The sequence below is a fragment of the Cricetulus griseus genome, chromosome 2 (genome assembly GCF_003668045.3).
Source record: "Cricetulus griseus strain 17A/GY chromosome 2, alternate assembly CriGri-PICRH-1.0, whole genome shotgun sequence".
Taxonomy (NCBI): domain Eukaryota; kingdom Metazoa; phylum Chordata; class Mammalia; order Rodentia; family Cricetidae; genus Cricetulus; species Cricetulus griseus.
Genome location: NC_048595.1, coordinates 444,609,618 through 444,637,074, shown reverse-complemented (window position 1 = coordinate 444,637,074; position 27,457 = coordinate 444,609,618). Strand labels below are relative to the sequence as shown.

Genomic DNA, 27,457 nt, shown 5'->3' with positions numbered 1-27,457 from the left:
GTGAAGTGTTGTATACACACACCCTCCTCCAGGTTGGGTCATTATGTTTTGAAGTAAGATTGAGGAGGGAGGAGAGTGGTAAGCAGCTGGGCCTCCACCTCCCTGGACAGCCCCCTGTGATACTCTTAATTGTTAGGTACTGACTCACCTCACTTCAAAGGCCTTGGCCTGGGTTCAGCTATTTAACCTGCTGCACGGAGCCTGTCACTCTGGAACTCTGCCCATGGGGAGCTGAGCTCTGCCTGCAGACCTGCTCTTCACCTAGGCAGGTACCTCTTCCTCCTAGCCAGTCCACACCAGCTGAAGAGCAGTCCCCAAGGGCCACCAGGGCCCTGCTGCCTACTGCTCAGGGATGCCGGCCCCCTGTCTCTTTGCTCCAGACATGACCGAGCAGCTGTCCTTGTGGCATCACTACCTGCTGGCCATCCAGTCACGGGAGTCACCCCGTGTCCAGGACTACCAGAGAGCGGAGAACATTCTGCTCACCGTGCTGGAGCGTGCCCACACCTTGGACCCCCGTTTCCTTGTTGACTATTCCCGAGACCTCGAAGCCTTCCAGTTTGCCCTGCGCTCCTCCGAGGATCCTCTGGACGTGGAGGTGCCTCTGGGGGTGGATGCTGAGGCTCTCCTGGTTGAGGAGTCAGAAGCCACTGAGCCAGGAGATGGCCCTGCACTCTGTCGCCTGGGTGTCCTCAAGGAAACATCTGGCCTGAAGCCATGGATGACTGATGACGTCTTCAGTGTCTCCTCAGAGGGCAGAGACAAGTGCTGTAGTGGCCACATTGTACCCAGTAAAGTCCTGTGTGTCCTTAAAGATCTTCTGGTGGCTGCTATTGTTCACTGCAAGCACCACAGCCTCATTCCACCAGGTAACAGCATGGGGAGTGGAGGGCACTCTGCACTTAAGTGCAGTGTGTGTGTGTGTGTGTGTGTGTGTGTGTGTGTGTGTGTGTGTGTGTTTTCCCTTGCGTGTGAGTGCAGTGTGAGTTGTCATTTGTGTTGGGGGCCCCTGTGAACCAGAAGACTTACTGTGGCCCCTGAGCACCCAGCATGTCTGAGAAAGCGGGTTGTTAGTCACGTGTTTCTGCACGGTGATTTGCTGAAGACATTTTAATGGATGTCGCTTTTATAAACGTCTGGAAGTTTAGAGCAAGCCTGCTGTTCTGTTGGCCAGCTTGTTGCATAGGGTCTCTGGCAGGGTCCTGGAAAGTCAGGCTGTTACCTGATGCAGTCTGTGGTGGTGACGCTTTACACCTGCCCCCACTTCAGCCACAGTCTCAATCCGTCAGACTGTGTGTGAACATGGCAACGCCTGAGTCTGAGTCAGGATGTAAACACATGTTAGTGTGCACACATATGCGTATGGGGATGTGAGCAGACATGAGTGTGCGTGTGAATACATACATGTGAATGCATGCTTCCATATACACAGGCATGTGTACACCCCTGTTTCAATTTATGACTCAGTCGATAGCTTGGAGACCCAGATGGCTGTGAGACTGGGTATTTTCAAATATGCCAGGGGCCCAGCCTCAGTCTCTCACTGGACATCTTGCTTAAGTAATCTGGGGTGTTGGAGCCCCAGATGGGTGGGGCTCCCAGCAAGACCAGAAGCAGCCAGTCTCTTTACACAAAGGTGGCTTGAAGGGTAGGTACAGCCTGTGATGAGCAAGGACATTGGGGACCTAAGTGACGATGCTCACCCTTGGGTTCAGGTATAGGGCGTTAGGTGGCTAGGGCACTGGAGGCCAAAACGGAGTGTCCTGTTTCCTTGGGAGGAGACGGACACATGATGGTGGTAGTTGCTACTTTCTCATATGTTTGTCTTCCCAAGTCAACTTCCTGGTATTTGAACTGTGTCATCAGTGAGTGGGGTAGGTGTCTCTCCTAGAGGGCAGTAACATTCCTGAGATCCTTAGTGTGTGGAGTCCTGGTCTGGCTGCATGTCCAGGGACCTTAGATCCTGGGATAGTGGACTGCTGTTTCTTCTCATGCTTCCTAGGGCTCTGGGGAAGGGTGTTTAGCAGAGCCACAGCTAGACATCTAGGTCGAAGTCTGGGCTGCAGGATTCAGGAAGCCCTTGGGCTCTTAGACTTCCAACACCAGGAGGTCAGCTTCTGTGGACAGTCACTCCCAGACCTGCCAGGCCAGGTGTCCTGGAGCAGAAGACTGACCTTTGGGTAGCTAGAGACTGTCATTAAGTGTCTGGTGTTTTGTAGCGCCTCCAGCATCTTACCTGGTCATCTCTTGAACCGTCTAATTCAGCAGGACCACTTCTGCCTTCTTGGTTGTCCTAATATAGCCAGTGCCAGCTGGCCCTGGCTTCTGCAGGCCCACTATTTTGCTGAAGCACAGACCCATGGGGCAACTAGGAGACTTCCAAGTTACGGGCCATCAAAGACCATCCAAACCTCTAGCCCCCACCTTGCATACTCTGGTTGCCTCCTAGCTGAGAAAGGAGACCACCCCTTTACCCCCACCCCCCGCCCTGTCTAGGCCCATTCCTGCTGCCATGGCTGAGCTGGGCCCATGGGAAATTCCAGGCATTGCTTCCAACACATTCCTTAAAAGGGAAGCTATTGCTGGTGACAGGGTTCAGGTATCCACTCCTGGAACCGGTGAGACCAGCCAGGTCTGGCTTAGAGGTAGCCTAGTGAGAACAGGTGTGGCTGGCTGTCTTCCAGGCTGCCATTTCACAAATAAAAATGTGTAACTAGAGGAATACAAGCAGACATTTGAACGATGAACTGAGAGCATCCCCTCCCGATTCATGGGGAAACTGAGGCTCCTGTGGGATGGAGAATTCCAGAGGCTGCCTCAGAGTTCTCCTGCAGATGGTGGCAACTGAAAAGATACATTAGAAGGCCAGGTCTTTCCATGCAATGGAGGCCCTGGTACAAGGCTTGTGTTCGGGAACAGCTTCCGGAGGGTTGACTGCTCTGGCCTCTGACCCAAGCCCCTAAATAGACGTGGGAGGATAGTGCTGGGGTAGGGGGGGGAAATGGTGTGGTCTCTTGGCCATAATGTGTCATTCATGAGGTGATGGAGGTAGCCAATCTCTGGAGTGGTAAGCAGACATAGACCTGGTTGTACAGAGTGTTCAGGCTTATCCTGGATTTCTGGGTCATGGCAGCCTGGAAATGGGGTCATCCAGTACCTCCTCCCAGGATGCCAGGGTCTTTCCCAACACCGACAGTTCTCTCCCACAAACCTGATCCTAAGCTGTTCCTGGCCTTTGCTGCCCAGGCCAGCCCGTATGGTATGAGGACCAGCATGCATGCGTGCATAGGGTGGCTCTGAGCTGATATGTCAGGCAGGCTCTTAGTGTAGGGGGATGAGGTGAGCACAAGCTCACCAGCTCATTAGGAGAGGTCCAGCCTGGGGACGATCCCCCCAGCTTTGTTTCTTCTCGTGTGGGCTGGGCTATCATGTCTGTTCTTCCTGGCTACAACTGGCCAGAAGAGGGATATGAATCACTATAGGTGACACCATAGTTAAGGCTGTCCTTTAGAGTTGTCAGTGTCTAGGAGTACAAAGTCCCTGGAATGGGGTGCTGTACCCAAGAGCATCCCACTGATCTTCATTCAAGATTGAAAAGGTTCAAAACGAAGCAATGTAAATCACAGCCATCCAGAAAAGAGCTGCAGGCTCGGAGCTGCCCAGGGTGTCAGGGGAACCTCAGCAGCCCAGCTCTTCACACTCCAGCTTAAGCACCATCTATGTCCAGTGTTTTCCCCTGGGACCTGCTCTTTCTCCTGGCTTTAGTCTGGACACTGAATGGAGCTGATCATGGGCAGAGTTGGAGGCAGGTCCACAGGTCTAGGAGGTGTGGGCAGCAGGCTCAGGCAGCGAGACCGAGGGAGGGACCCAGCAGAGAGAAGGCTCATGAAGGAGGCTGTTGTTATGAAGGAAGCCGTGACATCGCTCAGCTGGCATTGCTCCATGAAAGGGGTTGTGCAACTGTTCAACATGGATAGGCAGGAAGGGGAGCAGAAGATAAGGGGAAGGACAGACATGACAGCAGGTGGGTGTCCCAGACCAACCAGGGTTAGGCCCTGAAGAGGGGAGCTAGATTGATGGCAGGTTGTTGCAGGTTCACTGAATGCTGCTAGCCTGAAGGAAGGGCAGCTGCACCTGTCCCTGCTGGTGTCCAGTGGCTGGAGGAAGATCTGCTTCAACGTTGTGCCTGTGGTGAGGAAGAAGCACAGGGTGCCTGCCTTGGAGGGGGCCCAACTGAAGCCTGGATTCCCTGAGGGCATCTTGAGAAGAATCGCCAGCCACGGGGTGGACCTGGTGCCAGCTAATGCCCAGCACTGGAGGTAGATGCCACTCTGGACCTTTGGGTCCTGAGGGAAGGGGGAAACACCTTGATGCTCCCTGAGCCCCATACAGGAGGCTCTGAGGGGTTCTCGCCTGCTTCTGGCCTGTGGGCATCTGTGCCATGCTAAGGTTACTAGAATACAGTAGTAGTCTTGGGAGGAATTCTAGCGTTAACAATTCACAGAGAGCGCCAGGGAGGGCTGGGCCATCTTCTGCACAGGAGATGGCCAGTAGCATAATGCTATGACGAGATAAGCACTGTGGAAGGTGGTGTGGGAGAGGCCCCTTCAGCAACAGCCAGGTAAACACTAGCAGAGAGGTTGTCTAAGGTCCCCACACAGCAAGGATGCTCACACAGCAAGGATGCTCACACAGTGAGGATGCTCACACAGCAAGGATGCTCACACAGTGAGGATGCTCACACAGTGAGGATGATCACACAGAGAGGATGCTCACACAGTGAGGATGCTCACACAGTGAGGATGCTCACACAGTGAGGATGATCACACAGTGAGGATGATCACACAGTGAGGATGCTCACACAGTGAGGATGCTCACACAGTGAGGATGCTCACACAGTGAGGATGCTCACACAGTGAGAGGATGATCACACAGTGAGGATGCTCACACAGAGAGGATGATCACACAGTGAGGATGATCACACAGAGAGGATGCTCACACAGAGAGGATGCTCACACAGTGAGGATGCTCACACAGTGAGGATGATCACACAGTGAGGATGCTCACACAGTGAGGATGCTCACACAGTGAGAGGATGATCACACAGTGAGGATGATCACACAGAGAGGATGCTCACACAGTGAGGATGCTCACACAGCGAGGATGCTCACACAGTGAGGATGCTCACACAGTGAGGATGCTCACACAGTGAGGATGATCACACAGTGAGGATGATCACACAGTGAGGATGCTCACACAGCGAGGATGCTCACACAGTGAGGATGCTCACACAGAGAGGATCCTCACACAGTGAGGATGATCACACAGTGAGGATGCTCACACAGTGAGGATGCTCACACAGCGAGGATGCTCACACAGTGAGGATGCTCACACCAATGAAAGTAACTTGGGCTTGTTAATACCTCTCACTCGGGGTGGCCTTGCCAGATTTACAGAGTACCTCAAAGAATGTTCCTCCACCTGAGGTGTTTAGTTATAGATGTGTCCCCTCATCTGCCAGCTCCTATCTCCAACCCTGGCTTCTTTGAGTCCCTTGAAGCCTGTGGGTTCAGTGATGGCCACCTGCTACCAAGTCAGTGTCCATGAGAAGGTGAAGGGGACAGAAGCTGAGCCAGTAAGACTCAGGGCCTGGGGCCCATCCAAGCCTCACACCGCTGGCATCCACATACAGTGATTCTACCGGGAGACTTACAAAACACATGCCCAAGGTGCTGCCACCTTAGAACTGAATTATTTCTTCTAAGTGACATTTATAAGTTGCTGTGACATTCTGAAGCCTTCGAAGAGCTCTGTGGGCCCTATACCCTGCACCCTTGTTGGCCTATTCATTCAGAACAGGGCCCATGCTCAGGAACCACCAGCTTACAAAGACAGGTAAAAGGTGGGGCTGAGTAGAACCACCTTACATAAAGAAGAGAACATGGAGCCGGGTGTTGGTGGTGCACGCCTTTAATTCCAGCACTCGGGTGGCAGAGGCAGGTGGATCTCTGTGAGTTTGAGACCAGCCAAGCCTCCAAAGCCACAGAGAAACCCTGTCTCAAAAAATCAGAGAGAGAGAGAGAGAGAGAGAGAACATGGCCTTTCTGTTGCCCCACCTCTGCCTACCCTTTAGGACTGAGACTCACAGGGTGTGGAGGCCCTACCCTATGACGGTCTGGCAAGCACAGAAGTGAGAGCCTGTGGTGAGCTGTGCCCTGTGCTAAGGGTCATAGATGAGACTCCTCCACACGTTATCCACCCTCTGGCTCCCATGGAGGGGAGCGGCAGGCTTTGGTTTCCCTAATGAGCCCTAGAATAGAACCCACACCCTCTGCCAGCCTGGGGCCCCACCAACCACCAGTCTAAATAAAGGGTGGGCTGGCTGAGGTCTCCCCTTGACCCTGCCATCTTTGATGGGGAGTCTGAACCCCAGGTGTTCAAGCTAGCAAAGAGAGTCAACTGCTGAGAGACAGGGCCTGGAGCCACAGAACGGCCACAGTTAAGGTGTGGCCCTCGAGAGGTTCTAGTGTTGGGGAACAGCAGCCTGGACTTTTTCTTTCTGGTGGGACACAGGGCACTGGGCACTGACAGGCGGGTCTGGCTTTCAGGATCTCCACTGGCTACCTGCTCAGTCGCCTGCTTGGTGCATTAGGCTCCTTCCCTGGCCACCGCCTGGACAGCCTGTCCATCCTCGACCGGGTGAACCTGGAGAGCTGGCGAGGTGGCAGCCAGAGCCCTGGCCTAACTTTTGACCACCTGAAGGTATGCATGGTAGCTCACCACAGGCCGTGCTCTGTTGCTTACATTGGTGGTTAGATGACATAGGGCAGTGTGACCTGGCAGGTGTGTGCTTCACAGCAGCTCCCATGGTAAGCAGCCACAGGTATTGAGAGGATTCCAGGTTCACCTGAGGAAGAGATCACAGCTCTCGAGGTCTTGTAGACATGGCTGTGGAGTGGTGACATACCACATTAGGCTGGCCTTGGCCTAGACTGGCGATGTGGGAGGCCTTGGGAGCCAGGAACATGACTGGGTTGGGCCATATAGGGCTGGGCCTCTCCCCAGCAGGAGTCCTCCCTGTATCTATGAACAATCCTGGCCAGACTCCCCTATGGACTGGAGCCACCTGGGTACCTGTGGGAGCACTGGCTCCCTTCCTGTCCTCCCTGGGGCAGGACATGATAGAGAGGGCTTCCTGCTTGGTCCAGGTGTTAGGGTCAGGTGAGTTGATGTGTCATCAGACACTGGCTCTAGGGAAGACCCCCTGTGTGGACTGAGGCCATTAACTGCTTTCTCACAACCCTGTCTGAGGTGGGGATCCAGTTTCCAGTGGTCATCGGGGTCTGATACCCAGAGGGTCCTAGATGGACTGAGGTGGTGGGGAAGGGAGGGGGTCTGAGGACACAGAAATGCAGTTGGGTAACGGATAGGGGGATAGGGGCGGGTATCTATTGAGAGCCTTGGAGCAGAAAGGAGTAGAAGGACTTCTAATGCCCTGGGGCAGGCCCTTTGTGTTGGCCGACAGAGAATGAGCTCTGTTGATGGAGGGGCATGAAGAAAGCCTCAAGGATGGAGGAAGCCTCAGATAACCCTGAGGAGTTCTGAAGTTCAGACTGGGTCTCAGCGGAGGGTGGAAAGAGAGGCCTAGAGGGGAGAGGGAGGGGCAGAGAAGGAATGGGAGCCCCAGGAGTTGCTAGGTGGCAGATATAAGAGGGCTCAGCACCCGGAGAGGTGGGGGGAGGGTTGGTGGGTGTAAGCTAGTGCAGGGCTAGTGCACGGGGTGCACGGGCAGGTGGTGGTGGGGAACTGTTCCAGCCACCCGTTGACAGGTAGGTCTGACTCTGTGTCCTGCAGACGGTGCTGCTGTGGGCCTCTGTGCTCTTCCCAGCACCCGAGGACTGGGCAGACCTTCAGGGTTCCGTGTACCGCCTGCTGGTGGTGCTGCTCTGCTGCCTGGCTACCAGGAACCTGCCCCACTTCCTGTACCCGGAGCACAACTTGCTGCAAGACAGTGGCCTGGACCTCGGCGTCATCTACCAACGTGTGGAACACTTCGCCAGCCAGCCTGAAGAGTCCTTACGAATCCATGTCACCCACCTGGGCCACAGCCGTCCACCACGCATTGACAATGGAGTCAAGGCACTCCTGCAGCTACCCGCCAGTGACCCTACCTACTGGACCACTGCCTACTTTGATTTTCTGCTAGATAAGGTGGGTGCAACTGTTTTAGGAGGGAGTGGCTAGAGCCCTGGTCCTGAACTCTGGCCACTCCCTCCCAGGTCAGGAACTCAAGGATGGCTGGGGTAAAACCAGACCTTTGGGGGTAAAGCCAGTCCTCTGGGGCAAAGCCAGGCCTCTGGATGGCTGAGGGTCAGATGAAACATAGAATGCAACCTCAAGAAAGGCCCCAAGGGTGTAAGACTGTTCTCTGGAAACCACGACAGAGTGCCTGAGATTGCCCCTCAGTGTTCCACAGAATTAACCCAAACCACACAGCAAATGCCCAGAACCCTTCTCTACTTTGGGGCTTTGAATTTCCCTGGTCCTCCTGGGGTCCAATTCCTGGACTTGGCATTCTGATGGTCACACCCTTTGGGACCTTATGTTCTCTGGTCTGCTGTCTAGAGGTGTCTACCAGCTGTCCCTTCCACACCTATAGAGCCCATTGCTCCTCTACAAAGGCAGGAGCTCAACCACCCAACCCCAAATATTGCCTCCAATGCATGCCTGACATTTCTTGGTCAGCATGTGCATGGAAGGAGCCTTCAGCCAGAATTATTGGGGCCTCCTCGGGGTCATGCCTGTGTCAGAGATACACTATGGGAGGCAGGGCTGTTGGAAGAGGAATGCTAGGCTGGTCCTAGGCTGGTCCACCTGCAGGGGTGACAGACCAGGTGGATGCTTGCTGATAGGGTGGTCAGGGAGGACATTGGAGACAGGTGTAGCCTGGCTGTCTGTGACCGTCTGTCCCTGCCCACTACAGTTCCAGGTCTTTAACATCCAGGATAAGGACAGAATCTCAGCCATGCAGAACATCTTCCAGAAGACCAAGACCATGGGAAGTGACAGCAGCTGAGCTGGGATGGGAGGCCCCATCTCTACCAACCTGCAGAGCTCCCTGGAACTTCTGGGAAAGGAATGGGGATCAGGGAAATCTCTTGGAGTGACTGGTGGGGGGACTTAGTCCCTAAGGACTCCTGTTCAAGGGATGGCCATGAGAGTCCAAGTAGCTGGCACCATGGTCTTGAGGCAGCCGCCATGTTCCAGACTAGGAGTGAGGTGGCTGGTTGTATGCTTCCCAGGGACCCATTGATCCATCCATTTGACAGTTGGGACAGGTATAGACATGAGGCAGTGTGGGTGTTTGCTCTGCTTATGCTCCACACTAACCCTGGGGGGTTGAAACACTGTGTGTTCAGTGTTGAGCACATTAATGCCCCAGTGTACCCTGTGGAGAGGGTCCCCCACTTTCTGTATCTCTCAGTGCAAATATAGACTCCTAAGACTATGAAAGGTTTGTGTGCAAAGATGGTTTCATTTCAAAACTTCTCCACTCTCAGGTAGAGACTGTCCCCCTGGACAAATGTTCAGAAGGAACTGAAGCCAGAAGAGGGAATTCCACAGCTCCCCTTCCCCCTACTTCTCTGTCACTGGAGCAGTGTCCCCTGTTCCTAGAATCCTGTGATTCACATCTCATTAGCTTGAAGCAGCTTCCCTGGAGCCTGGGACCTCTGGGCTCAGAGACATCTCTTCTCCATTGTCTTTGGCACTTGCTGACATTTACCCCTTGGCTTCAGAACTGTGGACTGCATTCCAGGCTCTGAGGAGAGAACCCATGTCCCATGTGTGTGCAGGTCATCCTGTGTCCCGGTGTCTGCCAAGGACTGACAGCATGTGTCAGAGTAACTACACAATGAGCAAGTGCCCAGGGTCCCTGAAGGTTGTGGGACCAGGGTCTGAGCTATCATCAGCACAAGGGAAATGCTGTGTTGTCTCAAGAGTGGAACTTAAATAGACCCAAGCCCATCCTGGTCACTTCCTCGGTGATAAATATAATCACAATGATGACATTTAACAGAGACAAGAGCTGTGAGTGCAGGAAAGGCCAAGGGGACACTAAATTTTGTTTTAGACAGGGTCTTACTATGTATCCCTGGCCTGCCTGGAACTCTCTAAATAGACCAGGCTATCCTCAGACTCTTAGAGATGTCTGTCTCTTTCTCCTGAGTGCAGGGATTAAAGGTGTGCACCACCATGCCCAGATAAAACTTTGTGTGTGTGTGTGTGTGTGTGTGTGTGTGTGTGTGACATGGCTCATGTGTGGAGGTCAGAGAACACCCTGTAGGAGTTGATTCCTTTCTTTTCCTAAATGTGTCAGTCCAGGGACTGAACTCAGGACTCTACCCACTCAGCCATCTTATCAGTCCTCAAGGGGATATTTTGAAACCATCCCTACTCCACTGCCCTTTAAACAGTCTACCCAAACGCACCACATGAGGGTGCAGGAGCAGATTGTAGCACTCCTTAAAGTGTACCACAACCACCCCAGTAAGAACAGGTGGACTGTGGAGAGTGCTGGGGTTACAGAAACTTTGCCAAATAGTGATTTGTTACGAAGACACTGTGCAAGACATATGATCTATGGTAGAACAGGATAACAGGGCCTCTGGAACTTGCTCTGTAGGCACAAATAAGGGACCCACATCCTCTCCGGTCCCATTAGAAGGGGGACTAGAAGCAGTGTGTCTTCTTGGAAGGGGACAGTGTAAGTTCTAGATCTGTCCAAAGCTACCCCCTCCCCCGCTCTGGGCATGAGGCAGGCCTTGGGAGACATGCTACAGAAGGGTTCCGTGCTGATGATACTGTGCAGACCAGGGCCAGGAAGGATCGCTGGCAAGTTCTTCAGTGCCTCACACTGGTGTCCAACTTTTGACATTGCAACATGACGTTATTGTCTACAAACGAGCTGGGATACATGCGTAGCTATTCTGGGACCCATGCCGTCTTTGGGCCACAGCTGGATGTGCCTGTAGGCTTATAAAATGCACTCATTCTATAATTCAAATGGGGAATCATTGTACCATCTTAAGGTCTGCCACACAGGCAAAGCCCTGGCGCTCAGAGGTCCAACATAGGCTGGGACTTTGTCCTGCCTGCCTTGGAACTTGGTGACCTCTTTGGATCTTGAAGACTATATGCACCTCACCTAGGACTGTCCCATCAACTAAGTGACTGGGGTAATTATCACTTCTGAGTGGGACCAGCACAGAAGTGGTTTCTACAGCAAGTTTATGTCATGGTATGACCATAGTGCCAATGATATTATGTAGATCCCTGCAAGCCCCAGAATAGGAGCTGAGGCCCTGGAGCAAGGGAGTGTCATGCATAACAAATGAGCCCCGTGATACCATGTGATCCCATTCCCACAGCCACAGGGCCCCATGTGTGTTGGCAGGGGTGGATGATGACGGTGGCAGTGCAGTATGGATCTAGAGGACAATGGATTCAGTGTATCTGGGACCAGTCAAACAGGGTGAGGGACAGATAAGTTAAAAGAACAGTGTTTTGGACCTTCCTGTCATCACACTTGGTGACCAGGCCTCCCTCTCAGCTCATTCTGGCCTTGGTGACTTCCCTGGGGAGTTGGAGTCCTGGAAGGCAGCAGGCAGGAATGGTCCTCCCAGAAATAGAGCCTCAAACATTAGAATTATCCCTTAATTGTGAGACAAGAGGCCCATGGGAAACACACAGGTGTAAGACAGGAAATTACAAAGAGAAGGTGGCTGCAAATGACATACAAAGTGATTTCTGAGCCCAGAAGTACTGAAGTTAAACAGTCTCCACAATCCACGAGGACCCTCGGGGATGTGTGGTCACTTGGAGACACGAACGCCCCACTCTCAGTACCTAATGGGAAATAAATCAACAGGTACTCAGAGGACTAGAAGAAGTCTGTCACCAGCCAGCCTGAGCTGGAGAAGGCCACCCTGCTCAACAAGACCAGGGTCTAGTGCATTTACAGGGAGCTATAATCCATAGACAATATGCTTTCTGACCTCAACAAACACAAATCAAAACCGAAAACGAAGTGGAAATTCAGAATTTCCTCCAAATATTTGTAAATTATACAATGTAAATCAAAATATTCTATGGTTTCAAGAATGAGTCCCAGGAAAAAATATCATAAAATATTTTGACTTGTGTGATAATGAGAACACTGCCCATCAAAGCTTGGCGATGAAGCCGACACAGTGCTCAGAGAGAAAACTACTTTGAAACACCTAGAAGAGAAGCTATGCTTCAAAGTCAACCTCTTAAGCTTCCAACATAGGGAGCAAGAAACCAAGAATAATCCCCAAAGATATGGACAAGCAGTACTTGTCAATCAAGAATTTATCAAAAATTTCAAAGGAGGGCCAGTGAAAAGGCTCAGTAGGCCGGAGTGTCTACTGCCATATATGTTGACCTGAGTTCAATTCCCGGGATCCTCATAGTAGAAGGAGAAAACCAACTCCTGCCAGTTGTCCTCTGGCCTTTACACACTGTGGCATATGTATAAACACACACACACACACACACACACACACACACACACACACACGGAACGGGGGGGGGGATAAGAATGTAAAAATTTAAAATGAGTAAATTAAAACCAAAAGAGGTCAAATAAGAAGGATAATGGAGTAGAAATTAACAGAGGACAGACAACAGAGAAAAAGCAACACAAGCAAACACTGGTGTGTTGGAAAGACTGATAAAGACAATACTTTCCAGCAAGGCTGATGAACAGGAAAAAAGGAGAAAATGTAAGTCACCAATACAGAGGATGATGAAAGAGAAGTCACCACAAATTTCATAGACACAGTAAGTCCGTAAAGGGACACTGTGAGTTACTTCATCCTAGCACATTTAACAGCTGATGAGAAACAAACATGCCATGGATAGCACAATTATCAAAACTAATGCAAGAAGATAACATCTGAAGAGCCCCACATCTGGTCAGCTCTCAGGAAGCTGAGACAAGAAGATTGTGAATTTGAGGCCAACTTGAGGGACATAAGGAGACCCTGTCTCAAATGGAAGGAGAAAGGAAGGAGAGAAGGGAGGGAGGGAAGGAGGGAAGGCGGGAGGGAGGAAGGAAGGGAAGGAGGAAGGAAGGGAGGAAGGAAGGGAGGGAGAGAGGGAAGGAGGGAGGGAGGAAGGGAAGGAGGAACAGAAGGACTCATACGAGTTGAAAATTTTTTTTTCTCATAAAGAAAGTTTCCATCTTTAAGTCCTGTGTTGTTGAATTCTAGCAAACACATAAGAGAAAGAAAGTATCTCTAGTTCTAGATAAGCTTTATCCAAAAATAAAGGAGAAGAAAGTGATATTTAAATCATAAGCTTAGTACGTAAGAATACCATACAGTAGCAAAGGATGGATGAGCGCGCCATGCATGCCAACAGCACACTCAGCAAACTGAAGTAGACAGGAACTACAGAAAACCTGCATTGACACCATTCATAAAATGAACACACACACACACACACACACACACACACACACACACACACACACACACTCAATAGATAAGAATTTTAAAATTCAAACATTAAACACTTTCTCTAAGATTGAAATTCTCCTAACCATGTTTTTTTTTTTTTTTTTTTTTTTTTTTTTTTTTTTTTTTTGTATTGGGTTTAAAAGAAAGTGAAGAGTATACATATTCGGAAAGATGTCTAAATGTCATCATTCATAGGCAACTTGATTATCTACCTACTTAAAATCCAAACAAATCTATAAAGAACTCTAATATTAGAACTAGTTTGTGGTGTTTCTAAGATTCCTACTGTCCTTAACTCAATAGCTGGTAAATTTCAATGAAAATCCCCAAGAAGCTATTCTGTAGAAACAGACAAAATAAACCCAAGATTCCAAAGGTTTTAGAATAGAAAACACACACACACACACACACTCTCTCTCTCTCTCTTGATTGCTTCATATTCAGACTTACTGGTGGTTGCAAATTTTGAGATAAGGTAGATTGATGACTTAGGACCAAAAAAGCAGCCAGAATGGAACAGATGCCAGAAACCAATCCACAAATACGTAGTCAATGATCTTTTCCAAGTTGGCATGTCAATTGAATGGAGAAACCAAGGTTTGTTTAACAAGTGTACCGTTAGGACAACTGGATACTGCTATGGATAAAATGCACTTTGTCCCATGTCCACACCATGAAACAAATAACAGACCTCTGTTATAACTTTAAAAGAAAAGACAGGAATATTCATAACAGCTTCCAAGTAGGAAAGACTTCTGCAATAAGATACAAACATCTCAGATCACAGAAAGAAAACTCAGAGGACTTTACCGAAATTAAACAGACCTGCTCTTTGGAGCCATCTGTAGGAAAATGAATAGGTGAGCCACAGAGCAAGAAACCCTTGGTACACAAAATCGGATTGGGTTGAGAATACATTTTCTAAAAAATCTATTATGGAGCTGGAGAGATGGCTCGATAGATAAAATGCTATCCCCAAGCAAGCATGAGGACCTAAGTGTGCATCCCCAGCACCTGTGTAAAAGCTGGGTACAGCTGTGCACACCAGTCATCCTAACACCAGGTGAAGAAAGGTGCTGAACAACAAACCTAGGTCCAGTGAGAGACCCTGTCCCAAAAACTAAGGTGGAAAAACACTGGTGGAAGACATTCCAAAATTTACCTCTGGCCTTCAGCCTTCATATGCACCTGCATAGCAAGTGCACCCTAGCACACACACACACACACACACACACACACACACACACACACACACACACACACACACACAGAGAGAGAGAGAGAGAGAGAGAGAGAGAGAGAGAGAGAGAGAGAGAGAGAGAGAGAGAGAGAGAGAGAGAGAGAGACTCAAGGGCTTTTACAAACCAGCATCCCAAAGAGGAAAAATTCATATATTGAGCAGAATATTTGAACCAACACTTCTCTAAAGAAGGCTTGCAAGTGTCAGTGGCATATGAAAAGATAACAGACATTGTCAACCACCGAGGGAGGGGACATTCTAATGCAGTTAGTTTGACAGCAGCTAGAACAAAAGGATCCAGCTCCCTGGGCAAGGATGTGGAAAGTCCGAAGCTCTTAGGCACAGTATCTCCTAGCGAAGGCAGCCTGTAACTGGAATCCTTGTCATTTACTCAAAATCACTGAAAGCACATAGTCACACGAAGCCTTGGATCTGGAGGTTGTGTCAGTTGTGTTTATCAAAGCCCCAAACTGAAAATGAATCAGGTGTTAGCCCATCACCCGCAGGTAAAGGGACAGAATTTCTTCAGGGGATCATGCAGGCAAGGACAGTCAGGCTCACGGGTGCAGGAAGGTCCAAGGTGCTGGGCAGGCTTTCATCAGAGGATGTGTATGCTGTGTAGTGACACAGCTGATCTGCTGGACCAGAGCCGGAGGGGTTTCCACAGGGTGATTCCTGGGTGTGTTCTCAGCCAAAGCACGTGTGTACCTCAGTCTCTGCCTCTCAGGAGATCAAATCAAGAGAGGTCTGCTCTCTGGACAAAGGCCAGGTCCAAGTGACCACATGGCCCTGGGCATTCTGGGCCCTGAACTACCCAGAATCCTCTCCGAGAACCCCCTTCTTGCTCTGTTCCAGGACCCCATGTGACACCGATCACAGCTCTGCTGTGACTGTGTCTGTGTCTCTCTCAAGACTGTCCCTTCTGGTCACCAGGAGCCACAGAGCAGCAGCCTCTGTTGGCTCAGGAACCTACCCCAGAACACAACTGTGACCCCAGAACACAACTGTGACCCCAGAACACAACTGTGACCAGTTGTACAAGGGGCGTGGACATAGACAAGTCAACAACTCTCTGTTAGGAGGTGCATTCCTATTAATAACCTGGTAAGAGGGGCCTCTCCAGCCTTGGTAAGAGGGGGGCTCTCCAGCCTTGGTAAGAGGGGGCCTTTCCAGCCTTGGTAAGAGGGGGCCTCTCCAGTCTTGGTAAGAGGGGGCCTCTCCAGTCTTGTTAAGAGGGGCCTTTCCAGCCTTGGTAAGAGGGGGCCTCTCCAGTCTTGGTAAGAGGGGCCTCTCCAGTCTTGGTAAGAGGGGGCCTCTCCAGTCTTGGTAAGAGGGGGCCTCTCCAGTCTTGGTAAGGAGGGGTGCTCTCCAGTCTTGGTAAGAGGGGGCCTCTCCAGCCTTGGTAAGAGGGAGGCTCTGAGTATAGCTGCCCAGTGTGTTCCAGGTCTGAGTGTTCTGGACAACTGGACCAGAAGTGAGGTTTGGGGGGCAAGCAGAGCAGGGAACTGGGGCTCATGGTCCTCTCAGGGGAATATGACAATCAGAGTGGAGGCCCACACAATCAGATGTGGGCCTTCAGGGTCATGAACTCGGGTTCTAGTCATGTGTTTGTGGGTGCTGTCTTTTTGAGTGGGGTTCTTGTAGATTCATTTAAAGACAGCGTTATGAGAGTGTGTTTGGGGACTGAGTGACATCTGGAAACGGAAGACAGTATTCCTGGCCCCGGGAAAGGATCTGTGTGCAGGCTCTAGAACAAGGGGCTCTCCTCATAGGGCCACTGAGGCCATGCAGGCAGCTAAAGGGCCCCACTTGGCTCTTCACCACCCAGTTTGACACAGTCAGAGGAGATGCCCGACCAGCACTTTATTGAATATTCCCAAAGGCCAGTGGCCTGTGGATTGCAGTGTTTTCGGAAGGTGATTACGGTCCTGTGTTCACAAGGTCCCAGCTGTGGGAAGACGGGCAGCTTCACCCTGCTCCTTCCCGCCTCATCAGGCTGCATCAGCAGCTTTGATGTCCCCAAGCACAGTGGCCTTGCACTGTCTTTTGGTTCCTGCTATATTCCCAGTCCCTTCAGAAGGGCATAGTCTGCTGGAAGGATGCTCACAACTTGTTCTTAGGACAATGTTGCAGGGCCTCTCTCAGGGCCTTGGCCACGCGGTCCACATTCTCCGTGGTGGCATTGTAGCCCAGCAGGCCAATCCGCAGTACCTGGTGGGCATGGAGCAGGCAGATGTTAGCCTCTGTTTGCAGCCCCTTTCCTAATCGGAGCTCATCAGGGTAGGGTTCATTTGCCACATGAGATCACCATCCATATGGTATGCAGGAGGGAAGTGACCTCATGCATGCTGCACAGGGGCTAGAGCCAGCTTTCCCTCTGTACCCAAAACACAGAGAAAGCTGAGGAATGTAGCCGGATGGTCACTCGGCACTCAGAGTGGACCTGGTGAAGCTGACGTGTGACCTTCCTAGTGTGTGGAGAAGGCTGAGGATATTCTACCCGAGGTGATGGTGCTATTCTGGGCCCTGCAGTGACCCGGCACAGGTGGGGATTCAATGTCGGGTCTCTAGTGCCTCCGACCACAAAGCCCTGGTGGTCCAGAAGCATCCTCACCTTCTCCTCAGAGGGCCCAAGGCCACCAGCGATTTCAATGTGGAAGTGGTCCAGCACATAACTGACGATGTCCCTCCAGTTGTAGCCAGCAGGCACCATCACGGTGGTGACTGTGGGTAGCCGGAGTGCCTGCAAGAAGTGCCAGGTTCAGCCATATAGGCTAGGACCCTTCACATCCTTCAGGGGCTTTCATATCCTCTATGATGACACTCAGGTTGCTTGACCTGTGCTGGTCTTTAGAGTCCAAAGGAAGGGCCAGAAACTTGCCACTTGCCTGGTGGCCACAGCAGGGTTCCCCCAGCTTCAGGAGGCTCAAAGTTCCACTGTGACATGGCACTTGATCTCGCCAATTGAGTATAGCCTCCCCCTCCCCATTGGACTAGTGCCTGGGTCAATCAGCAGACACCCCCTTCCTGTGGGCTCCTCACCGGGTCCTTCACAAAGAGCTGCAGGCCCAATTCCTGCAGGCGCTGGTGCAGATACGCTGTAGCCTCCCTGTGCTGCTGCCAGGAATTCTCCAGGCCCTGTGGGGGGAAGGTGGCCATGAGCAGCAGGCAGGGTGGGAGCCCTTCCTTGAGTTGGTAGGGCTCACAAAACTCCGTGGTCTAGGTGGACTGGGGCAACTTCTGGAACCCCAGACACTGAGGAGACAAGAGGGTTTATGCTGGGCCAACTTGAGGAAAGAGGATATTTTCTGTGTCTGGGAGGGAGAGAGGTGGGTACCAGCCTCCAGTGGGTACCCAGTGGTTGCCACTGGGGGAGGCTGGGATTGCTGGCTACATGGGTGTGGTGTTATCAGTCAGGCCCTATTCATTCTGACCCTGGGCCTCAAGAAAATGTGAGGCATGACCGCTAGTAACTGGTCTTCCCTACTCTAGCCCCACAATGACTTCCAGGCCATATCATGCCCATCAGCAACTGCTCTCCGCCAGCTGCTAGGGCTGCTCATCTTCATAGCGCACTGATCCACGGGTAAATGCCTCCAGAGCCCACTCAGCTTCCTCTTTTCCCATACTCTTCCTTCTTCCATTTTAGGGGCTCAGTATGTAGCCCAGGCTAGCCACAAACTCTTGATCCTGAATCAACCTCTAGAGTACTGGGATTACAGGTAGGTACCACCAGGCGTGGCTCCCTGTGACTTCTTCCTCTCCTTGTCTTAGCCCATGCTCCACGGGGATGTACCCCCAGTTCAGAGCCCTAGCCAGGGTGTAGGTGGCCATTTAGATCACACATTTAGGTCACCACATCTCCAACCCATTCCTCATGCAGCAATTTTATGAGTGATCCTAAAAACACAAACATGGGAGCCTCAGCCCAGGGGCTCATCCTGGCCTCTGTGGCTGGCAGTGGTCTAATGAGGGACATCAGAACCCAGAGGAATGTGACCAGACTTTGGTTGTTTTTTTCTGTCAGGTGACCTACACAACTAACTGGGCCTGTAGCCACACTTCACCTCCATTTCCTAGGACTGGACTTTGCACTGGATACACGCACTGACCTAGTAACACCCAGCTGGCCTGGAACATACCTGCAGAGTGCAAAACCCTTCTCTCTCTCTCTCTCTCTCTCTCTCTCTCTCTCTCTCTCTCTCTTGTTTTTGTTTTTATTTTTTCGAGACAGGGTTTCTCTGTGTAGCTCTGGAGCCTATCCTGACACTCGCTCTGGAGACCAGGCTGGCCTCGAACTCATAGAGATCCGCCTGCCTCTACTAGGACTAAAGGAGTGTACCACCAACGCCCGGCGCCAACCCCTTTTTGACTCTGGTGAGTGCTGTAAGTGTGAGTGGCCAAGTGTGACCCCAAGGCTTGGGTGGAAACTAACTCGGCTAGCAATTCAGGAGCCACAAGTGGTGTTGGCTTGGGTCTGATGGTAAGGTTTATCATGAAACCTAAGGTAACAGGCCATGGTGGTGTATGCTTGTAATCCCAGAACTTGGGAGGCAGATGCAGGAGAATCGGGAAGTCAAGGCTAGCCTGGAACTCAGATACACAGCAAATTTGAGGCTAGCCTGGGCTACATGAGATTTTGTCTTTAAAAAAAAAATGTCAGAGTATCCTTTTCTTGCTCCATCTGCCTCTCTGGCCCATGTGATACCTCAGATATGTTAAGATGGAGTAAATGTAGGCCCTGACCTTAAACTTAGATTTTCTAGCTTTCAAAAACTATCAGCCAAATAAATCCAACTATAAATCACTTTGCCTGTGGCTTTCTGTTAGAACAACACAATCTAGGATAGCCATTGATTTACCAACCGTGGCTGCTTATACGCCATCCCTAAGACCCCTCTCACCATGCCTACCTCTCAGAGGCCCCACTCTATTTGGGGGAAGCCTCCCTCTTTTAGCCTCCCCTGTGCTCTGCTCGGTAACTGAAGGGTCAGTTAAGAGTGCCTCTGTATGTCCTGGGCTCTGTCCTCCCAGTCCGCCCACAGTTAACGCTCTACCCTCCTCATTGAAGCCGTTTCTTCCCTGGCCCTTGTGGGGAAGAGCACCATCTTTCCAGTTACTCCACAGCTCATCCTACTGGGAAGCCTGGGCCTGTTGGTAGACAGCTTCATTGCTGTGTCTGAACCCTCCGGTCTCCTTTCTCCAGAGCAACCTGAGGGTGTCATGGGAAAAGGAGAACCCCACAGGACCCAGTCTGAGGTACACTCAGGTCAGAGGGGCTTCCTTCTCCTCCCCTTCTCCCTGGGCTGAAGTCCCTCTATTACCTGCTCTGAAATGAGCGCCAGGCTCTCCCTCAGGCAGTATAAGCTGGTGACGGGCGTGGTATGGTGAATTCTGGAAAACAAAAAAAGAGCCTGGTCCAGTGTCATAGAAGGGACAGGGTCAGGAGCTGACTGTCCCACCCCAGCAGCTCAGGCTGTATGGCAGAAGCCAACCATTTCCCAGGGACACTTTCCTGCTTCTGAGTCACAGGGTGCCAGGGAGGGAAGGCCTACATAGGGCCTGGCAGCATGTAGGGGAAGGGAAAGGGGGAAAGTACAGAGTTGATCCCCTTCCTACCAAGACGCCATGTTCCTGTGAAGCTGGCACTGGACACTTTGTACCCACTAGTCCAGAGACCATTCTGGCTCCCTGTCTTGTATTTAATATGAAACCTCCTGGGATTGTGACCAAGACGGCCTGTGGAATCTTTGGTTAACCTTCCAAGAGGCCTGGAATGGGAGGGTATAACGGAGCCAGGTACAGAAAGTTGATGGAGAACAAGGATTATGGAAATGGTAGTGGTGGTGTTTATTGGACCAGAGCCTCTGGGCCAGGTGACAAGTGAGGCCTCAATCTAATGGCTAGCATGGAGGCTCCAATTAGAGCACTGAGGCTCAACCACACAGAGGCATGAGATGAGGCTGATAAGAGGCTGGATGCGCTAGGGTGGGGGCGTTGAGGGGTCAGCCACCCTACCACCCTCATCCCTGGCCCTGCCAACACTCACATTCTGGTCTTGCCCTCGCAGCCCCACAGCTTGGCCAAATATGTGATGTCTGTGTAGAAGGAGACCGGCTTTGTCTTCCGAGAGTAGACCTTGTGTCTGGGCAAGAGAAACCCATCTGAGTACTTGTCCCTGGTTTTGGGGCCGTCCTGTGCCACAGGGGTGCAGGGGCAGAAAGCCTATGCTGGTGCTCACAGGACCTTGTGAGCGTGTTCAGGCTGCCAACCCTCTGAGATCTTAATGGATGTGACAGTCACATTGGTATCTAAGTCCACTGCTCCACCAGGCTTAGTCTCTTCATTTCTGCCCACAGGTTTGTCCTGCCTCATTTCTTGGGGAAACTGAGGCCCAGGCTTGAGTTGCACACTGCTTTTCCAGGTGGGATTCCCCGACCCTTCGCCTCTCTGCTGATGACCTTCCTTTCTTACTATACAGCTCTCAGCCCCCTCTTTCCCTATGGTACCACTGGTGTCTGACATTACAGACAGGAAGAATGCCTGACCATACCAACATCAACTTGTTTGGGTTGGGGCCCAAGGGATGGTTGCAGCTGATGGTCAGTACCCACTGAGGTCTCTCTCCATGACCCTGTCTCTCCCTCCAACTCCCACTGGCCTGGCTTAGGATCTAGAAGCCAGGAGCCTGAGATGATGGTGGCTTGTGCCTGTCTCTGGCAGGTTCTGTGCCAACTCCTGGAAGCTGAGCTGGGGTTGAAGGGTGGGTGCTGAGCTCTGAGCATCCAGACACATTGGATCAATCACCCCTTAGCATGACAGTGGGAGCCTCCAGAATGCCAACCTCTGGTCCTGCCCACAGCCTGGGCCCTGGCATGTGTTCGCCCCCCACCCACTACCACTACACTACAAGCCAGCTTTGGAGCACATCTTGGCTTTCAGGACATCCCAGCAGGGAGAGCATGAGAGGTTTCAACATGGAGCCTTTCCCTCCCTCTCTCCAAGAGCCAACTGCACCCATCTGCATCCATGCCCCAGGGTGAGGTGTGGATCACTCACTTGGCCTTGTCACTGAAGGAGATAAGGGAAATCCCTGGTGGGGCATTCAGGACCTTCTGGGAGCCAGAGTACAAGACGTCGATGCCTAGAAGGGGATGGAAAAGGGGGTGGCTGGGATCCCACAGAGGAATTGATCAAAGAGGTGTATTTGTCCAGTCCAGACATGTCCTGTGACTGGGGGACCAAGATTTCACTGATATGTGGAAACCAGGAGGTGTATGGGAGAACCCTGCTTTCAGATCTTGTCACTGTTTCATCACACTTAACAACCTCAGGCCGAAGCCTCTTAGCTTGGCTTCTCTAACCCTGTGAACAGCCAGGCCTGGGCAGTACAGCTTGGTGTTTGAAGATCCCCCCCCACACACACACCTGCTCACTGGAGTGGCTGCATCTGATACACAGGGCCCACCTCTCCTCCTCATGTCTGCTCCCACTGCAGCTGGAGTCCCTCCCAAGAACCCCCAGAGTAGCAGCTGCCTCCTGCTGCTTGCTCACACCCTAATCTGATGGCCTGGCAGAAACTCAGGCTGTCGATTCACTTTGGAGTCTGTGTGCCCCAGAGCTGTGATGTACATGTGACGTGCCCCCAAGGGCTTATGTGTTGAAAAGTTGGTCCTTGGTGTGGAATGGAAGGGTTGGGGCCTCTAAGAGGTCGGGCCTATTGGGAAGTGATTGGGTCACTGCCTGTCCTCGGGAATCCACCCTGCCTAGTTCTCAGGAAAGGGCTGTTATGAAAAAGTCTTCCCTTCCTGGTCGCTGGCTTCTCATCCCACCCTGTGATCCTTTCCCCTTGTTTATTGTGTTGCTATCTTCCGTGAGGTGATGCAGCCAGGACCCATGCCAGAGACCCTGCCATGCATGCTGTGTGGACTCTCTGCCTAGCAAACTTCAAGCTACATAACTTCTTTTGCCAGGGCCTGTGGAGACGGTGGTAAACCTAGTTATGGTCTGGTGGTGGGCCAGGAACAGTCGTCCTGAGCCTCCTGTAGCTTCAGGGCTTGCTAGTGTGTGTGACCTGGAATATGGGGATGGGTATAGGGCATGATCTTACCTTGCTGGTCCATGTAGATGGGAACCCCACCCAGTGATGCCACGGAGTCCACCAGGAGTAGGCACTGGTACCTGGAGGAGCCATGGGTATTGAGACAACACAGAGAAGCAGGAGGGATCCTGGGAGTTCAGATTTCAACCTGGCCTGGATGTCTGGTAGGAGTGGGGGAGGGGCTTGAAAGTCTTTGGAAGGGCAGCTAGGAAGCAGAAGGGGGTCCCTCTCACTTTCTACACAGGGTCCCCTCCCTGAGGCAGCTTCTTGAAACCAGAAGCAGCTATAGGGTTGGGCAGGTATCTCTACTGGGGCCTGGGTGGGTGGGTCATGACCCAGATGGTTCTGAGGCAGGACTTCTCAAAGAGAGATAAGGGTCAACCTAAGTAAACAACCAGGGTTGTGAGTGCCAAGAGCCAGCATGGGCCCCAGTAACCTGGCAGCACAAAGGTCTGGGCCTTCCTCTATCAATAGCTACACACCTGACCGTGTGCCACAGATACGCAGCCTTTAGAGGCCAGAGTCCAGCTCGAGTAAAAGTGAGTATGTTAATCCTCTTCTACCTAGGTTTCCTCATAGAACCGTGAAGGCACAGCCATGGGCAGGGCTTGGGCCCCATTGTCTAGTTAGGTTTCATGCGCAAACAGGGCTCTGTCTGAGGGGCTCTTTCAGTGAGGACCCTGCCCATATGAATGCGGCATCCCTGAGGACCATGGTAGCCCTGCCATAGTAACCCTCTGTGGCTATGGAGAGGTCCTCTTCTGTCCTGTGGTCAACTCTACAGACAATACTGCTGGCTTCCAGAGGGGCTACCATGTCCTGGAGCAGTTCTCCTGTAAACCTCTGTGTGGGGGTGGGGAAGGTGTGCAGGCAAGGGGCAGCTCTGGTGCCTGGGGACCCTGAGTGAGGTGAGAGCAGGCTTTGAGATGCACACAGTGGGCAGCGCCAGCCCATGCTGGCCCTGGGTCTCCAAGGTCAGTACCACTGTGGTGGCATCTGGCTAGAGGGTACTTGGTCCTACTCCAGCCCCTGAATCCTCAGCAAATAAAAGCTGACCACACGCATTCAGCTTGGAGCAAACCCTCCCATGTCGTGGGACAGCGGCAGGAAGAAAGGTGAAAGGACATTTGGGATGGATGCCTTGCCATTGTCAGCGCTTGCAGCTCCCTGCCAGCATTGTCCAGCCAAGTTGCAGGCTTTGCTCTGCCCTGGTACTGCCACCCCAGTTCAGACTCACCTGTGGCAGAGCTCCCCAAAGCCATCAAGGGGTTGCATCACACCAGTGGATGACTCCCCGTGGGTCAGGAACAGCAGGACTGGTTTGTGCCGAGCCAGGCCCTGAGGGACAGAGGTGACAGCTGTGAGCAGACGTGATGGGGACCTCTGCCTGGATCAACCAGCCCCTTACAGAGGGACATTGGCGTGTGAGGGCAGGGTCAGGATCGTCCACATACACTCAGCTCCCTCCCAAATGGAATAGGTCAACTTAGAAAGCAAGAATGTGATAGGCCTCACCCCCTTTCCGTCAGTGCGTACTGATGGAGGGACCTGGGTGGAAGGTTTGCTAACAAGAAAGAGTGGCCAGCATCCTGTCCGGACTGTAGGCTGAGACTGGCCTGACCCCACAGGGAGGGGCTGGCACCTGGAGTTTAGTAACAAGTTGTGCCTCCCTGGGTCCACACAGCCTGCAGCCGCACCGGCCCTGCCCATAGGGCTGCACCTCAGACTCCATTTCATTTTCACATAGAGGTAGGCTTCCCACCTGCTCTTAGGTACTGGCTCCTCTCCTATGGCCAGGTCTAGTCACTAAGACAGAGCGGGCCACAAGCCTCAGCATCAGGGCCCGCCCCTTCCAGAAATGACTCAGTTCCCAGTACCTCTTCCACCTCCTGCAACGTGTAGTGTTCTCCAGGTTCCTTGACCATCTGGTGCACACGGGCTCCTGAGGACGGGGCAGAATGGGTAGAGAATAAGAAACAGGGTGGGGCACCCCATTCCTGTTGGCTCCCTGGTGGCTGTGCCACAGAGGAGGCTGGAGCAAGCGCTTTAAGGGGGCTGCTTTTCTAATGGATGCAGTGCTGTCCTGGCCTCCAGGGCTTTGAGAAGCTCCTCCTCAGGCTATGGTACCTGAGGCTCCTGGTGGCCTCTGCGCATAGATAGCATCTATAGAGGTCACTTTGAGCACCGCAGGTGGTATGGGTCCCACCTAACCCAAGTGTAGTTCACAGACAGCTCCCACTGTTTGACAGAGGCTGAATGAAGAGTAAGAAGATGAAGCAGGGCTCCACCTTGTGGGTCTGGTGACACCGGGAACCAAACAGCTGCCCTGCTTCTTGTCTCTGAGTCCCATGACATATGTACCTGCTCACTGCCAGGGTCCTAGCAGGGGAGGGACCTGAGCCACCCAAGACTCGGTGAAGGGCAAAGAGAAGCCTGGTGTCCCCCTAAGGCCCTCCCTAGCCCTGTCCTACTCTGGTTACTTTTGAAAATGATGGTCTAGGGGCTGGAGAGATGGCTCAACGGTTAAGAGCACCGGCTGCTCTTCCAGAGGACCTGGGTTCAACTCCCAGCATCTACATGGCAGCTCACAACTGTCTGTAACTCTAGTTCCAGAGGATCTGATACCCTCACACAGAAATACATGAGGGCAAAACACAAAAGCACATTTTAAAAAAGAGAAGGAAAGAAAGAAGATGATGACCTAACAGCAACTGGTGGGAGCTCCCCACCCGCTGGGCTCTCTGGCCGTCCAGCAACACTGTGGCCATGCACTTGGGATGCATGCAGGCCATTTGCAGAGGCCGGGTCTACCAGGACGTCTGGGAGCATGCCTGCCCTCTTCCATCTCAGACTACGGAGGGAGAACTGTTCCTAGTCCACGTTTTACAGATCAACAAGGCTATGAGATTTGGGGAGGGAGTCAGTCTCTAAAATTCCAGTCTTCCTGAGGCACCCCCCCCAGAGAGTTTCTGGGGCTCAGACCAGGGTGGGGGTCTTCTGCAGCACTTTTTCCATGAATTCCAGAAACAATCATATTCTAACTCTGGAAGGCCAGTCTGCTGTCATTTGCTGGGGCAGAGAGAACACCCGGATGCCTGCCTGGAGGAAGCATCACCTGGGCGTTAGGGCTACAGGAGGGAGTGTGCAGAGGGATGGCACAGGCCTGATCTGTTGGAGATAGCTTCTAGATTCCCCCAGGAAGCCGCTCGGGTAATAACAGGATATCATAGACCACTCTCTCCCTTACCAATGCGCTCAGCAATCTCTGCAGCCCGCATTCCCCAGATGCCATTGGCTCCAACTAGAAAAGAGTCCCCAGGCTCTAGGAGGTTGAAAAGGGCAGTCTCCATGGCGCAGTGTCCTGAGCCGCTGACAACCAGTGTCAGGGGGTTCCTGGTCTGGAACACATACTGGATACCTTGCTTGATCTCATCCATGATCTAGACAGTGGACACACAGGTGAGACACTTTCCTTTGCCTGTCACCAACTGATCACCGCCCCTAAACAGAGGCTGTTGCCACCAAGGCCTACCTGAAACATCTCTTTTTGCATGTGGCCGATCATCCTCAGCCCTCCAGCTGCCAACACGCGTGGAGCCAGGTTGGAGGGCCCTGGACCCAACAGGAGCCGCTTAGGAACTGACAGGGGTTTGCTCAGGGCCTCTGGCGGTGGCACCAGCAGCTGGTGAGAGCCCATGGTCCGTACCCAACCTGCTGCTCTGGCATCCAGAGTCACACTGGTCTTTGTCAACATCCGGAACATTTCCCAGCTAGCTCTGCGCTGAACTCAGAGGTGAGGCCTGGTTGATGAGTCCCTGTTGCTCCTGCCCTTTTATTGTCAACTTAACCCTGATCGATGTTTGTCCTTCAGGATGGACAGGACAGTGGAGGTGTTGGACCTTCTGTAGGGGGCAGGGAACCTCTGGTGTCCTGCCAAAGAATAGCACTGTGACATCATACCCTGCTCCCTGGGTCCCCACGCAACCCAGTCAGGGATCTGAAGGTTTCTTCAAGAGTCAGAGAGGAAGTGCCTGTAGGACCAAAATATTGCAATCACTCACCTGAGCAGTGGTTCCCATGGTGGCCAGGGTGGGTGTGGCTGCATTCCAATATAACTTCATGCATTTGGAGCTGCCTGCATGTGCATGGTGTAGGACCACCCTCTGCAGCATGGGTTAGCCTCTCCCTAGTATTATCAGTCAGCAATAGCGCCTCAGATGGGTGGGGTTTGTGAGCTCCCATTCCATTCATGCAGGGATTTTGGCAGGCTTAAAAAAGAAAGAGAGAAAAGAGCACTTGAAGTTGGGTATGGAAAAATGGAGCAGGTAAGGGAAAAATTGAATTGGAGGGGAGAGGAAGAGTGGGTTTGGTCAAAGCACATTACACACATGTAGGAAATTCTCAAGTAATAAAAAAGGATTGTTCCTTAAGTGAGAAAAATCAATCAGTAAGTCTTTTAAGAAGACTTCAAAGACAAAACATCATATGTTTTTGTTTTATATGTTAGTAACTAAAAATGGTGCATTGCAGACATATATTTATACCGGTGGGCAAGTCTATCCACTGAATCTC

General features: G+C 52.0%; 2 protein-coding genes across 2 annotated transcripts; one reads left to right on the top strand and one right to left on the bottom strand.

Annotated features, from left to right (window-relative positions):
• The first annotated feature begins 352 nt into the window (after positions 1 to 352).
• On the top strand, positions 353 to 9,076 carry Mab21l4 (mab-21 like 4). Its single transcript, XM_035439293.1, has 5 exons — positions 353 to 869; positions 4,094 to 4,319; positions 6,609 to 6,762; positions 7,855 to 8,211; positions 8,984 to 9,076. Exons 1-5 carry the CDS (start codon positions 353 to 355, stop codon positions 9,074 to 9,076), a joined length of 1,347 nt encoding a protein of 448 aa, XP_035295184.1.
• A 7,811-nt stretch (positions 9,077 to 16,887) lies between these two features.
• Positions 16,888 to 26,648, bottom strand: Agxt (alanine--glyoxylate and serine--pyruvate aminotransferase). Its single transcript, XM_027397650.2, has 11 exons — positions 26,418 to 26,648; positions 26,133 to 26,325; positions 24,763 to 24,827; positions 24,123 to 24,223; positions 22,895 to 22,965; positions 21,844 to 21,928; positions 20,834 to 20,929; positions 20,109 to 20,178; positions 17,827 to 17,922; positions 17,399 to 17,527; positions 16,888 to 16,995 (listed from the first exon to the last, which is right to left on the bottom strand). Exons 1-11 carry the CDS (start codon positions 26,646 to 26,648, stop codon positions 16,888 to 16,890), a joined length of 1,245 nt encoding a protein of 414 aa, XP_027253451.1.
• Between the last annotated feature and the right edge of the window lie 809 nt (positions 26,649 to 27,457).